Source organism: Macrobrachium rosenbergii, chromosome 37 (genome assembly GCF_040412425.1).
Source record: "Macrobrachium rosenbergii isolate ZJJX-2024 chromosome 37, ASM4041242v1, whole genome shotgun sequence".
NCBI lineage: Eukaryota > Metazoa > Arthropoda > Malacostraca > Decapoda > Palaemonidae > Macrobrachium > Macrobrachium rosenbergii.
Window position 1 is genome coordinate 30130354 of NC_089777.1, and position 16939 is coordinate 30147292.

The 16939-nt window shown below is 33.5% G+C and overlaps 1 protein-coding gene and 1 long non-coding RNA gene across 2 annotated transcripts in view; one reads left to right on the plus strand and one right to left on the minus strand.

Moving 5' to 3' along the window:
- LOC136825449 (uncharacterized) overlaps positions 1-16939 on the plus strand; it is a 73514-nt gene that overhangs the window by 29636 nt on the left and 26939 nt on the right. The window lies entirely within an intron of this gene.
- Positions 1699-16939, minus strand: part of LOC136825447 (solute carrier family 2, facilitated glucose transporter member 4-like) — a 43398-nt gene continuing 28157 nt past the window's right edge. The window contains exons 5-11 of the mRNA XM_067081918.1: positions 10583-10723; positions 10207-10344; positions 8448-8644; positions 7855-7979; positions 4745-4935; positions 1967-2138; positions 1699-1829 (exon numbers count right to left, since the gene is read on the minus strand). Coding sequence (XP_066938019.1) covers positions 1733-1829; positions 1967-2138; positions 4745-4935; positions 7855-7979; positions 8448-8644; positions 10207-10344; positions 10583-10723 — 1061 coding nt within the window. The 3' untranslated portion in view covers positions 1699-1732. The remainder of the gene's footprint in view (positions 1830-1966; positions 2139-4744; positions 4936-7854; positions 7980-8447; positions 8645-10206; positions 10345-10582; positions 10724-16939) is intronic.

Here is a 16939-nt window from a genome sequence, read left to right on the forward strand (position 1 = left end):
TACTAACTTTTACTTTCTTCCTCTTGCTGGTGTCACTCTCACTATATGCTGAGAAGCTTGCCACATGGAAAACTGACATACTCTGTATTTGCAAACATTTCAAGCCAAAAGATGATCATAATTATCTGGTACATTCCTGGTACTACCAAAGTTTTGCATGGAACCTAATAGACGACACTATACTGAATACTGTTTAAAGTAGCACCGTTATATACTGTAGGAATAGGACTAAGATTCCATAGTACGTAATTCCTTGATAAGCAATCTTTGGTGTAATATTTACAACATTGTAAGAATGATTAAATTCCAAAATAATGGATGAGGCTTAATTTTTTCTTTTTCTTTCTTTCTTTCTCAAAATCTTACAGTCCATCTGAACCCATCAATTTGTGATTTACCCAGGTGCTAGCTGCCTACCAGCATTTGCTACCCTGTATTTAGGGCAGCACTTGGTTCTTTGAAGTTTTCGTTCAGTGAGAGTTCAGACAAGTTATTGTCACCATGGCTAGAGTGAATGTTCAGATACATTTCACTCTGGTCCAGGGCCCTGACAATCGTGCTTCTCTATGCTGAACTTTATAGGAGGCTTCAGGAGGCATGGGTCCCTTGGTCACAATCGTGACAGGGAAATTTAACTTGGCTGTCAGTCGAGAGATAATCCTTCCATCTAAGAGTGAGTCTCCTTCATAAAGGCAGTGATCTGTATTTCTGTAGGAAGAAGCACCAAATTTATTTTGATTACTTAAGTATACAAAGCAAAGACCTTTATCATAATCTCACCACAACCACCCCAGATACATCATAATGGTGAGGGCAAAAATGCGGTTTTATGGCAGGTGAGTGGGGATTTCCCCTTCTCACCTGCTTAACTCAGTTAGTCACCTTGTTATGAAGTTTTAATGACTGGTTTCAGATTGCCCTCAGGAATAGTCCCACTCTGAGGGTGCTTGTTTATATATCCAGAAATGACTTTAAGTATTTGGTATATTCATAACTTGAAAAGGTCTTAGTATTCGAGTGAATGGTTACAAAAAGGTACTAAAGGTAAATAATAAATATGACTCAAATATTTTTTATTTTATATAAGAAAATGTAATCATTCCACACTTTCACTCACTGACTCATATTGTCCATACAGAAATACTCTGGTTTTAGTAATAGTTATGTAAAGTTACCTATCTAATCTATGTAATTATATATATATATATATATATATATATATATATATATATATATATATATATATATATATATATATATATATATATATATGTATGGAATAGGGTAGGTTTTTATATACTACACCTATAGTATATTGAGTACTGTATAGAAGATGAGTGACATACTGTATGATATATATTCTGTGTGATATATATATATATATATATATATATATATATATATATATATATATATATATATATATATATATATATATATATATATACTGTAGATACATATATATACATATATATATATAAATATTATATGTATATGTATATGTGTGTGTGTGTGTTTTTCAGGTATATTTTAATGTACCATGTACTCTATATTAAGTGTGAATGATGAGTACATGCCATTTTAATGATCGTACTTAAACTTCCTATTACATGTTTAATGATTTTTTTCTTGTATTTGAATTGTATGAAGTGTTTATCGCTTGCATCTCACTAAAGGAGTTAGCAACACATCTTAAAATACACGGAAGATTTAGATTTATTGTGAACTTTGATTAGACCTCGGTTGGTGCATCAATGCTTGAGTTTTCCAGTGAACTAGGACTACGAGACGTTGTCAAGTCCTCCTTCCCAAGAGTTTCAGGCAGAAACCTAGAATTTAGAGAAGACAGTAAAGAATAAAATTAGTTTCTAAAGGTAAACCTGATACCTTGTGTACAGAACTATGTCTTTTTTTTTTTAGTTTATGTCCAGTGAGAATAAAAAAAAGAAATACTTGATTTACATACTTGTAGGTGAATATCCAGAGTAAACTGTTTGAAACCATGAAGCAAAGAAATGAATACTCTCCAATCAGGTCTTGTACAAGTGGGAAGGTAAGGCCCACAATAAGATTACTAAGCCAGTTGCTTGTGCTGCCAATGGAAATGCCAACTGATCGAGGTCCCACAGAGAACAACTCTGAAAAAGAAATAGTTAAACCATGTCCTTAAGGTTAGTAAAATATTATTTATGGCCACTAGAATAATTTATAATATATTCCTAATTAACTTAATTAGTTCTTAGATTAACATATGTCGCTAGGTTTAATTAAATTATTAGAGTTTAAATAGCTTGTCTAATCCTTCGGGCCAGCCCTAGGAGAGTTAATATTAACTCAGTGGTCTGGTTAAACTAACGTTAAAAAAAAAAAAACTAGAAAAATTAGTATAACTGATTTCAGTGATCAATAAGAGTACTATTTGAAGAATACATGATCTGGCAATCATAGTGTTTTGCTGTGATACTGTACAGTAGTTAGCTTTTCCATTTTGTGTCCACTGTAACTTTTTATATAAATCATTTGTTTTCTAGAGAGAAACCAGTTAGATCTAGGTATTTCTGAGTAAGTCTTGCAGGTCCTCTGTAGATAGATCTAAAATGATAGTCTTGGAATGTAATTAATACAAGTGAATTTGAATAGGAAATGAGATTTGGACATGTGAAGAAAATGTATAAAATATGGGATATTGCAGGAAGTGTGTTTGTGTGTAGGAGAGTTGAAAGAGGAAATAAAAACAGAAATAAATGGGATGAGGAACCGAGTTGCCAAGATTATTTGAGATACAATGTCACAGTAAAAGCAAATGTACAGGTACACTGGGGGTGGTTTATAGGTAGTCTAGAATGTTGAGAAAATATGAAGGCAAGTAATGAAAACAGATGGATTAATACAGCAAGAACTATAGAGAGAATAATGACATAGGGAGAAAGATTGATGAGCAAATAAAAAGATATTGTCAGAAATGAATGCAGTTCTTGGGAGATGGAATGAGTATCTTTTATTGTAGAGGATAGAAGAAAGACAAAACAGAATGAGGCAAGAGTAGGAATGGTTAGTGCAAGTTTGAGAATGATTGTTGAAGTAACTGATGAGGGCATAAGGAGGTTGAAGAATGGAAAGGAGCTTGGAGTTCATGGGATCACAATTGAGATTCTGCAGTTTGGTGGTGAAAGTGTGAATGAGTGCCTGACTCACTCATTGTAAGGTGTGTCTAGTTGAGGAAAAGTTTCTGAAGGATTAATTGCTCCTATGTAGAAGGATAAAAATGATTATGACAAAATTTTATGGGTATAGTAATGAAAACGTATGGTAGGGTTTTATATTTGGAGAGTTAAAAATGATAGAAGACTTAATAAGGGAAGAACATTGTTAGTTTTTATCTAGAAGAGGGTTTGTCGCTCAGGTATTTGTTTTAAAACAGTTACATCTAGAAGTCCGAAAGTATGTTGAGAAAACTGCCCATGGGTTACTGTGATCTAGATAAAACTTATTATAGGGTCAGTAGAGGCATTGATAAGGGTGTTAAGGATGCATGGTTTAGAAAATAAGTTTTTGAGAGCTATTAAATTGTTAATGAGATGTGGTGTGTATGTTTGAGTGTAAGAATATGTAAATGGAAGAATGACTGCTTTGGTGTGTAAAAGTGAGTCTTAGACCAGGATATCTCTTTGGTTGTCCATATCTTCATGGATGGAGTGATGCAAGGGGTCAGGGTAAGGACATTAAATTCTGATGCTGGTGCAGAGTTGTGTTGTAAGATCAGTCTCTTGAGTTATGAATAATGTGTAACAGTTGATTTTTGCGATTATCATAGTACTAATTGGAGATAGTGGAAGGGAACTGCAGAAACTGGTGAAAGAGATTGGAATTGTGCACAAGAAAGTTGTAGAGAGTAAATGTGAGCCAAGATGTTATGACGGTAAAAGATAACCAAGAAAATAGGACAGTAAATGTTGGTAAGGATGTTAAAAAATAGCAGCTTTTGGGTGGAAATATAATAGACAGTAGTAAGACGAGAGAAGAGGCTAGTCACAGAATGGGTGAAGCAAAGAAGTTGGCACTGTGTGTGTGTGTGTGTGTGTGCAAAAGAAAGATTGGGCAGTTCCTTGGAATGTCTTTGGAAGGTGGCGGGGTGGGGGGAGGGGGGAAACATGAATAGAATGAGTCAAATATGTAAGAAAGCAAATTATAATCAGTAAATGTGAACGAGAGAAAAAGGTTAAAGCTGTTTATGTTCATTGTTTACATAGCATATGTGACAAAAAGAATTGAAGGAGTGTGATATGTGGAGTTAGCAGAAGAGTAAAATGGTTAGCATAGGTGCAAGGATAAGTTTGTTAGTTGGTTTGGTCATGTGGAAATACTGGAAGATGATAGTTTAAGAATATGAGAGAGGCACAGTATAGTAAAAGAAGGGGCCATGAAGTGTGAGAGTTTGTGTAAGATGGTGATTGGTGTGATGTGTGTACAGGCTTGATGTTCTGCTGAGGAGTCGTCTGCATGGGTGTATGAAGCAGCTAATAATGTGGAGGTTTTCTGCACAGGATCTCCTTCCACAGTAATCAAAATATGAATGTGGCATAATCATGTCTTTTTCTTCTATGAAGACCCATCCTGGAGGGGGTTGCAGCATAATGTTAAAGTATGTATATATTTGGTTGTTTTATTTGCAGTGGTAGTGGGTGAAAATGATAAATTTATTTTTAGTAGAAATAATATTGCAAGGAGAATTATCATATCTCACCTGTAGCAATCATAAATGGAACTGGGCCTATTCCAAGATTATATACCAGCACAAATGACAGGAGAGCAACTATGGATACATAAGAAGCGAACGATATTGTTGGGATGAGTGCCAGGGATGTCATCAGAACGCCTTGAGCGACGACACAAAGGGCAGCAGAATATATGAGTAAAACTCTTCTCCGTGTATATCTGAAAGAGATTGGTATGTGAGTTATGTGTTTTCCAAGGCTGTTTTTGTTTTTGTTTTTGTTTTACCAAGAGGCTATGATTAGGAAATCCTTTTGAATGTAGTAATTTGCAAAACTAATTACATCATAAGTTTTTTCATTGGATTGTAGTAGAATAATACTATTAATGAGATGTGGTTCATATTTAAGAATTGGTAATTTTAGGATGATGTACAGTATTTGTGTAGGTGCTGGTAGAAATACAAAATGAAAAGCATATTAGCGACTGCAATTCATAACTTCTTAATAACTCATTGGGAAACTTGGAAGTTGGCAGGATTTCCAGAGACCAGCACTTGTAATTTAAGGTTAATTATATAAATATAAATATAAATATAAATATAAATATATATATATATTATATATATATATATTTATATATATATAATTATATATATATATATATATATATATATATATATATATATATATATATATATATTTATATATATATAATTATATATATATATATATATATATATATATTTATATATATATATAATATATATATATATACATGCACACACACACACACACACAGTAGTACCTCAACTTTGAATGTAATCCATTCCAGAAGGCTGGTCGAAATGCAATTCGTTCGAAATATGAAAGTTTTCCCCATAAGATTTAAAGGGAATCTGGATAATTAGTTCCAGCCCACCCAAAAAGTCCCCTTTGAACATATTAATAATAGAAAAAAAATTTAAAACGTTAAATGAAGAGTGTAAAGTAATGAAACAGTACGCTATACAAAGTAAAATTTTAGAAAAATTTTGTTTCCATGTACAAGCTAAAAATTCATTTCACAAACTGTTTGGTGAAAATGGCGTGTGGCTGGCTGGGATTGAGGGAGGAGAGAAGGGATCCCCACAGGATCCCCCGAAGGAAACCGAAATGGTCACAGTAGGCAAAGGTTGATAACAAAATCAATTTTATTCACATTTTGCAAGGATAATCCAAGGAATTCATAGTGTGTGTCTGTGTGCGTGTATGTTAGAGAGAGGGTGAAAACAGTCCCTCATAAGTATATGATTGTCGACATGTTTACACTTGGATTGTGAGTGCAAGGAGGAGATTGATTTTGCCTCAACACATCAACTTACTGTTGTCAAACAGCAGAATGTAAAATTATAATCCAATAAACACGAGGATTTTGAAAACAAAGAAATAATAAGTAAAGAATGCAGATAAGGAAAGGAAAGAGAGATCAAATAACTTTTCACTGATTAACAGCTCTCCTAGTCACTGTGTTTATGGCTTTAAATTAAACTCTTTATGACATCTAGTTGGGAGTTTTTTCATGAAGAAATTCACTTCTTACATCAGTATTTTACAAGTAGTTATTTTTCCACCACACTTTTTTCACAGGTATGTTTTTAAACTTCTGAATAACGTTTTTATTCCAAAAGTCTCCTTACCTAATTTGCCTAAGCTTCCATTTTATGCAAATGTACCTTTTATCCATGACCAAAATTTCAATGGTGCACTAAGAAAACTCACATTGAATTATTTACCAGCCATTAAATTTGATATCATCCCAACAAGTCCACTTACTTTGGGTAGTTTGTTTAAAATCAAAGATAAACTTGACCCTTTGATGACCTCATGTGTTGTGTACAAGTTCAATTGCCTTAGATGTAATCTAGGATCCTACGTGGGATCCACGCAGAGGTTTACTAAGGGTCAGAACTGATTGCCATAAGGGCGTTAGCTATCGAACTGGTAGCAAACTTGCTAATCCTGAATTTTCCAACATCAGGCAACACGCCAATAAATGCAAACATAACACAATACAAAGATTTTGAAATATTGGGACGGGCACCAAATGGCAAACTATTGACAATCCAGGAGTCGTTGTTTATCAAACAACTTGTTCCCCAATTGAACACTTAGCAATCTTCCTCGACAACTCTTTACCTTATGTGAGCTGTTGACGGTCATCTCGGGTTTGTTCCTTCAGACTTTCGTCCTTCCTTCCTCTCCTGATGGTTGGTTCTCCTACAACTAGTTTTTAATTTTGCTATATATAATGTATTATGTCTTGTATTTGTATTTTAGCGTTTTAATGTTAATTTTATTGTCTTTTATCTTTATAGCTTGAAAATGAAACCTTTGTGCTTTGAAAAGTTGCAATAAATGTATTTTATGGACCACCTGAGATGTCCTTCCTCCTTCAACCGTCTTCTATTGTTTGAGTTACCAGTAACCACCACATCTTAGAACGTTTTATATATACTATATATATATATATATATATATATATATATATATATATATATATATATATATATATATATATATATATATATATATATATATATATATATTTTATATATATACTGTATATATATATAATACCTAGAAATGCATGGATAGATTGTTTGAAAAGTATTGAAAGGGGTCCTTACCATCCAGGAAGCACGGTAATGTGGGCAAAATATGGATGAAGGGCACAGTGTGTGTAGAGAGACTCAGCATTGCTCATCAGTGAGCCTTCTCGTCAGGTGTATGAAGCTGCTGTTGTTGGAAGATTTACTAAAAAATGTCCATTCATGAATCAATAGTTGAAGTATGAATATAGCAGCAACCCGTGTTGTTTTTCTTTGGAGCTACCCATGTTCGAGGAATGGTTAGAATGTTGATAATGTCTTAGCGTTCTGAGCGGGTGTCAAAACTGAGCGCCTCCCTCAGGCCAAAGAAAAATCAGTGGCTCGGCATCACAGTCAGCTACTGCCACATTTTGGGGGTTTTTGGTGGTATGGTGGGGAAACCTGGCAGAAATTCACCCGAGTACCCTTGAGGTAGTGGAGAACTGGAACCAAGCAACTTTAATTTTGTACAGTATGATGTAAAATAGTATGAGAAGTAAAGTACTTTATACCTTATGAGCGGTATAGCTATGATGGAGACTATCCAATTTACAGCAGCTGCCCCGATGGACGCCCCTTGACTCTCCTCAATGCTTAAGCCTGCACTTCTAAAGATCAGTGTTGAGTAGTAGAATACCTAATTAGAGAAAAATAAGTCATTATAAGTAAATCACTGTGGTAAGGGCTCATTCAAACCAAAATTGATAATTACACCATAGCTACTTCAATAGAGATGTGTTGCCTGCAATTAGCCATTGTTCATCACAATAACTCAGAAAAAATCATCTAGTAGCAGCACCGTTTATTGTATAAAGTTAGGTTGTCTATTAGTAATACTACAGTATTCTCGTAAGAGCTAGATCTCATAATATTCCCCCTTTTCAACTTTTGCCACCTCCATACCCTATTCCCTTTTAGGAGGAGGTTCCAGAGGGTGCTATTCATCCAGTTTTTGGAAGTTAATTTTTGGACGTGGTCGCTTACACGCTATGTTCTTTTGGGTGGATGTTTAACAGCTTCAGTTCCCTTTGACGTCAGGCAGTGACTCATCATTTACCCAACTAATAACTATACATAAATACAGACATACATACAGTTTACTTACAGCATTAATCCCTGAGAACTGCTGTCCCATGTTGAAGATCATAACTATGAGCATAGGTAGTCGGTACTTCTCATTCCTGACCATGCACGCAAGACCTAAACCATCTTCTTTGAACTGGTTTTTGATCATGAGGGATCGCAGCGCCAATTCCTCTGCCTCGGTGCTCTTGGAAGGACCACCTCGGAGTCGATGGAGGGCTGTGTTAACATGAGCTTATTGTAGTTTCGAAATTTTCTCAGTTAATCATTATTAATTATTTTGTGAAGTTTATTTTTACTTCCTTACAGAAAGCTACACGAGGGGGTAACACATAAGTTTGGAATATAAGTAGAAAAAAAGAAAAGGGCTTATATGTATGTGTATATAAATATATATGTGTGTGTGTTTTTTGTGTGTGCATGTATATATATATATATATATATATATATATATATATATATATATATATATATATATATATCTATATATATCTATATATATATCTATATATATAGATATATATCTAGCGATGTCAGGCAGGGCAGCCGATCGAGGTTACAGCCTACCCACCGCCAAATCAAAGTCCTTCAAAGAAGGCACCGTACCCCATATAAAAATGGGTATAAAAGCACGTTAAAACAGTATATATATATATATATATATATATATATATATATATATATGCATGTGTTTGTGTGCTTGTGTATGTGTATATACATGTATATATATATATATATACACATATATATGTATACATGTATATATATATATATATATATATATATATATATATATATATATATATATATATATATATATATATATACACATATATATATATACATATATATATATATATACATATATATATATATATATATATATATATATATATATATACATACATATATATATACATACATACATATATATATACATACATATATATATACATACATATATATATACATACATATATATATACATACATATATATATACATACATATATATATATATATATATATATATATATATATATATATATATATATATATATATATATACATATATATATATATACATATATATATATATATATATATATATATATATATATATATATATATATATACATATATATATATATATACATATATATATATATATATATATATATATATATATATATATATATATATATACATATATATATATACATATATATATATATATATATATATATATATATATATATATATATATATATATATATATATATATATATATATATATATATATATATATATATATATATATATATATATATATATATACATATATATATACATACTGTATATGCATTAGTTAATATCACCTACAGAAAATGAGATCCTTTTAAAGTCCTTGTTTATTCCAGTTTCTTTTTTGTAGAAAGATTTTGGTGATGCAAGAAAGAGTCCACTATCTGGTTTCGTTTCTGTATATATTTACTCAGTTGTTATTGGCTAAGATGCGATGAGGTGCAGACTTGGTAGTCAAGGTCATCATTATTATTTACATAGAATTACATGTTATTCACCACTAGTTCCATCCAGATTTATGATAATTTGTACATATAGATTGCTTATCATTTCTCTTATCAATCAAGCAGCTTTGTTTTGTTTTATTCCATTTTTTTCAGTAGATGAATTAAAGAGCCTCAATACATGAAGTTACGTTGCTCTCACATTGCTTATTGACCTGAACTAATATTTCTTATTAGTAATCGTGTCACTGACCTTTTCTTCCTCTTCCTTCGTCCTCTAAAACTATAAAGCAGTAAGCTGGTGAAATTGGAAGAAGAGGTTGCAAAAGCAGGGCCACCAGAACTGGCACCCCAAAGCCTCCAACTAAATATGGCCAACACTCCCTTGTACCTGGGGGGATAAATTAAGTGAATTAAAGAGTATCGCTTGCAAAATATGTTATTACTTTATATGTTCTTGACTAGTTTTACTCAAATGGATAAAAGAAAGTTGCTCATTGTCTCAATTGCAAATTATATTTTTGTATTACAACTCCATTAGAAAGTTCAGTGAACCATAGCTTGTATTTAAGGAAGAAATAATTTATGTATGCTTTACGAAATAGGGAATACAGTCAATTTTTATTCACCCATGATATATTCCAGTCCTAAAATTTGAGATAACAAAAGTCCTAAACACATCGCGGAAGGGAGCAAGACTGCCATTACTCCTCTCAGTGCTGCTGGCGCTACTTCTGATAGGTACATCGGCATCAGACTGGAAGATAGACCTGCCAAAATAAAATGTCTGTTTTTTGCTTGACATGTAGTTATTTTATTTCAGTATATAGGATACACTTTGGACTTCTGAGCAGCAACAGTAACAAACGTTAACAACTGTGAAGGTTTGGTGAATGGACCATGAGGAAGCACACAGACTTGTGACTGGTTGGAAACACATCAGTTACATACAACACATGGGTTATCTTCTTAGAGAAATGAAAACTAAATCTTTTGGGGGGATTTATGCCTGAAAGAAAACATTTTCCTGTCTTTTCACCTTTAAAGGAAACTGAACACCATAGGGTCTGCAAGTATCAGAAATTGTATGGAGAGATTAATATCCAGTTTTTGTAGTAAAGATCAACAGTAGGGTTAAAAAGCCACTTACATAAGTTGTTAGCAGTGTGAGATGGACAAGTACAAAATATCTGTTCTTGGTGGAATAATCTTGGGATTCTGTTATCATTAATTGTATGGATAAGTACACTGACCATCAGTATTCTGTAACCTTACAACAGAAATTTAAAGTTTTATCAGATCCAAAGTAAAATGGGCTGAAAGTAAAGAGATAATAATGAGGAGTTTGAGTCTCTTTTGAGAGAGGAAGATGTCTTGCATATAAAATTCAATAACAATGAGTTAAGTTTTAGCTGCACTGGGAATTGTGGATAAAATTCATTATGGTTTATTTTTTCTTGCAAAGGTCATCATTATGGTTCACATTTGCCATCAGGAAAGAGTGTTAGGTTATAAATTTTCCATTATGAAATTACTGGAAATAGATATTTTGTGTCATTGATTCTGGTTGTTGTGATGTCAAATAATGCAAAGTCAGTTAGTTGTAGAAAAACTACATGCTACTTATGTCTCTTCCTAAAGTGTGGCAGCTCTGGCCTTGCTTGTACCTTTATTTACCTTATATGGTTCATCAGCTGGGCTTCGTGATGTAAAATTTATTGATTTAAGTTTTATTGGGTACCCATGCTGAATTTTTGAGTGTTCATATTGCATTAACTTTAATGTACGCTTATTTTAATGTGCTGTGTTTTTTAGGTCTCTTTTTATAAAGAATTTGCTCTTGGTTACAGTAAATTACCACTTTAGGTTGAAAAATATGAATTTTAGTGTAATTTAACAGGTATACAGGTGCTATTAAAAGGTGATGGATAAAAATGTACTATTAGAATCATAGTTCCCTAGTAGAATGGTAAGGTTTGACTTTACCCTTCTTCTAAGTGGTCTCACCTTTTTTGTAGGAATATTTGTCAGTGCTGGAATTGGTCATTAAAACTTGGTAACAAGGTAGTTAGCTGGTGGTAGGTGGATGCATGGGGAATTCATCAAGCACTGCCTTCAAGTTGTGAAATGGCTTGCTGCACTGTACTGACTTAATTGAAATTTCGTTTAAGTCCATTATTGTATGTATAGTGTTTGTGTTTTGTGTTCAACATAAAATAGATTTGAAAATTAAAATTTTGTTCATGGTGTTAATGTAACTAGTTTTGTTGTTTTTCATTAGTGCCAGGAGTGTGCTGGCTGGTCTTCTTCACTATAGAGAGGTTCGGCAGTAGCCGAGGCTAAAAATCTTGGCTAAGCAACCGCTCTGTCTCCTTTTTTACTTTCTTCTGTCCTTTGTAAGGCAGCATTCAGGCCAAGTACATGTTGAACCAGCCACTAGAACTTTGGTTCATTATATGTGACTCCCTCTGCTCCTCCTTTACTCAGGAGGGGCCAGTGGTAAAGCTATCATCTAAACCCATCATGTTAAGAGTGACCCAGGTACTAGCTGTCTTCTGACTTGTGCCACCCTATCTTTAGGGGTACATGGTTCTCCAAAGTTTCCATAAAGTGAGAGTTCAGGTGCATCTCGCTCTAGCTCAAGGTCCTATCATTCTAGCATCCAGATTGTATAGGGGATTACAGGGATCATTACTCCTCTGCTCACGCTTGTGAGATTCAGTTTGCTTGTCAGTTGAGAGACTAACCTCCCATCACAGGTGATGGTTTCTATTCCCCTTTGAAGAAATCACAATTTTTTTAAGTAATTTGTATTTATCCTAGGTATACAAGCCATAACCTTTGATCACAACCTCACCTTAACCATCTCCCATGCTGAAGAAAAATGTGTCTGATGACAGCAGGAAAGGGCCATGGGGTTCCCCACTCACCCATCTACAACTGGTTAACTACCTCATTACCAGATACTGTGCCGATTCCGCGCAGGAATACTCCTATGTATAATGCTCTGTTTTGTATACTTATTACTTTAGAAATTGGTAGTATTTGGAGTCTACTCAAAATTTTTAAGACATATATAGGCACACAGGTATATAAGTGCTCATCACAGCCCTGTGGGAAAAGGTGCTTTGCAGACTCAGAGTCTTTTTGGAGAATTAGTTGTGGTTAAAGTTGTGTTCAAGTTCTTGTACCCTATCAAGTTTGAACTTTAAAACTTCTTTTATTCCAAGGATATATATTAGATTATTTTTCACAACTTTTCTTGCAGGCTAAATCCCTCAGTTGCTAATTATATACTTGTATGGTAGGTCTTGTAATACACATTTTGGCCTGTTGTCCATGCCAAGGATCAATGGTACTGTGCTTTTGTACTTTTTTCCTCTTTCCGGTGTCTTAGTCATTAGATGGAAAGAAATCCTTAAATAAGGCAAACTGAAATATTTACAAATGTTTAAAGCCAAAAGATCAGCAACACTTATGTTTTTTGGTGCTTTCAAAGTTTTGTATGTCACCCATTAGACATCACTATATACTATATCATTAGGCCAAAGAGATCTCAATTTAATTTTGGATCTAATGCCTTGTTTGTGCTGTATCAGTTGCTACTCAAGAAGTACTAGTGACCCATAGATACCTATTTACATATACTTTCGAGTTACAGTATATAAGAAATTTGGGTTGCCATTTCATTAAGCATAATTTTTTTGTTAACTGTAATATAAAAACCACAAGAATAAATTTTCCTTTCTGTTTATTACTTCGGAAATTTCTCTTAACCCTATTTCTCCATCAGTGTAAGTATTACCATCCTAGCACATACTCAAGATGGAGTGTAAGATCTTGAAAGAAAAAAAAAAAGGCATTTACCACTACTTTGAAAGTTAATCATTCTTACAGTTTTGTAAATGCTATATCAAAGGACTGCTTATTGATGCATTACCTTGTAGCTGTGGGAAAATGAAAATAGATTACAAGGTAATGCATCAATAAGCAGTCCTTTGATATAGCATTTACAAAATTGTAAGAATGATTAACTTTTAAAGTACTGTAATGGTTAATGCCTTTTTTTTTCTTTCAAGATCTTACACTCCTTGAGTATGTGCTAGGATGGTAATACTTACATTGATAGAGAAATAGGGTTCAGAGAAATTTCCAAAGTAATAAACGGAGGAAAAATTATTCTTGTGAATTTTATAGTATAGTTAACAAAAAAAAATATGCTTAATAAAATGGCAACCCAAATCTCTTATATACTGTAATTGGAAAGTACATGTAAACAGGTATCTATGGGTTACTAGTATTTCTTGAGTAGCAGTTGATACAGCACAAATAAGGCATTAGATCCAGAATTAAATTGAGATCTCTTTGGCCTACTGACATAGTATTTGGTAGTCACTGGTGGCAAAATAATTAGTAAAGAAAATACAGCCTATTGAAACTTCTAAATTTTGATGATTGAGGATTTAACGTAGCTAATGGTAGATAAGTGGGTATGAGCTGCATAATGAATACATAACTCATAATTTTTAAACAACTTCTCACAACCAGCATCACTCAGTATTAGATTTTTAAGGTAGTGATGTTGATATCAACCATCTGAATACTTCCCACAAAATCTTGCTCCTTTGAGGTCCATTCATAATAGGAATTCTATTACTAGGCCATTCCAGAACCACAAGTTTCTTGTATTTTCTGTCAGATATGACTGTGTCATTTCTAATTATTTTGTACCTTATTAGTTTACCTGCATGTTTATTTTCTCAATTTAATCAGGTAAAGCCACCATATCTTTGCCACTACCCTAATTATAATTATTAATTGGATATAATAAGGCTAAACATGCCGTCTAGGTCATACCCAATATACTTAGTTGTCATATCTGAAAAGAAATGCGGGAGATGCACTCCAGTGATTTAGTTGTGGCATAGAGTGAATTTAGTGAAATGTGAAATGAAAACACTACAACATGGATGAGAGTACCATGCAAATACTGTACCTGTACTTACATTACCTGTCAGTGCCAGGCTAGACAAAGTCCTGACACCAGTAATTGTGACAGTGCACAAGTCTTCTCACAACAAAGATACATGACTCATGAATTATAAAGTAATTTTTTTTTCATACTTTCTTGACACAGATATGTCCCTCGTTGGCTGTCACATACATATCCGGTAAACCATAACCTGCACAGAATATGAAGTGGGTTAATCTGAGTCGCTGGCCGAAAGGGCTCCTGACACAGAATTAATATCATGCAACTTTAAAACCATTTAATATTCTTATCTTATGAACAGCTCTTCTTACTTACCAAAGACATAAACTCCTGGGTCTCTGAAAATGTACACTCGAGCAAAAAAAAAAAAAAAAAATTATGGGTAACTTTGATTAAAATTATTAGATTAACTGGCAATTCATCAGCATTACAGCCTTATACATAAAAAAATAATGATTTACAACAGAACACTAATGTATTAGAACCTACTATATCTGGAACAAAACATGGTGGCTTCACTGATGAGAAATGAGCAAGGGATGTACTGGAGATTGCTTTGGCCCTAAGTATTTTGAAACATCCAAGCTTCGTTTTCTTTGGTTTTACCTTTATTTCTGGATAGGCAGGCAAAACAAGTGCCTCCAACAGTAGTTAAAATTAATTTCTAGTGCTAACATTGACATTTACTCTTGTCACACATTTTTTGGCTTTTGGTGAGACAAGCGGTGTCATGAATTCTTTCATGTGATGAATTGTTAGTGACAAGAGGAACCACAAACTGTTAGATAGTTTAGTACGGTAGCAAAATGGCCAAACAGTTCTTTGGATGCTCCATTTGTGATAGAGCTGAAATGTCAAAACATAGCTGGGGAAGCTCTCTGTTTCAGTTAACAGCAGCCATTATTTATTTGTTAATGTTCTCCACATGCAACATGATCTAGACTATTTCAGACATGTTGGGCATAACAAGAATACCAGATTTATACAAAATTAAAGTCTAGGGTTTGGTTATTTATGGAAACAGCCAATATTTTATGTATTTGTTCATATTGAATGGTGTGTCTGTGACAGTAAATGAAAACTTAGTGTATGTTGTATGTTTCTTGTATTAATGGTAACTCAGATCAAGAATGACTTAATTCTCATTAACAAGGAGGAAACTGTGTGTACCTTTTAAAGGTTTGACATTGTCTTGGATGCTATTAGAAAGTTTTGTTTTGGGTTCTTCCTTGGCATTGATAAAGGTGGAAGATCCTGAGTACCCTAGGAGATGAAACATATTTGTGAAATTATATTATGTGTGTGTGGATCCAATGTAGAAAGATGACACCTGGGAAGTCATGTGAAGGGGGAGATTGAGAACTATAGTCATAGCTTTGTGGTCATTAACAGAACTTTCCTAGACAGAACTTGCTTTTTGTGATATAGGAAGCGACATTCATGATGACTGCAAAGATGAATCTTGTTCTTCCCCATCAAAGATGATTAGTGTAAGACTTCTTGAGCACAGTGCTACCTCAAGCCACGCTTCTTCTAAGATGGGCAAGATATACAAAGATAGAAAATGTGAAAGGGCAGTGAAAAAGTGGAAATTATTCCGGATGTTTATGTAGCAACAAGTCAAAGTTCTTGGTAAATAAAATGAGAAATGTCCAGAAAATGCAACAACTCAATGTGCTGATAAACAGGAAAAGATAGTTGTTTGTAAGAAAAAGCTGAAAGTATTATTATTAAGGAATGAGTCTACTAACAAAAGTCATTTCCAGAAGAAAGTTTTCATTCACAGTCTTGAACTTCCTTACCTGGTAATCAGATGGTGCGTTTAGTACACAAAAGATTGTTGAGCCATTAGATCCAGTGAACTAATGAGGTTCACAGGAGGAGCAGTCATAGGATTGACTGAATTACTAAAATATTCAGAGGACAAGATCCAGAAAGATGTGGAATGTCAGGGTGTCATTGAATCAAGTTAGTAACACTGCTGCCAGCTTTC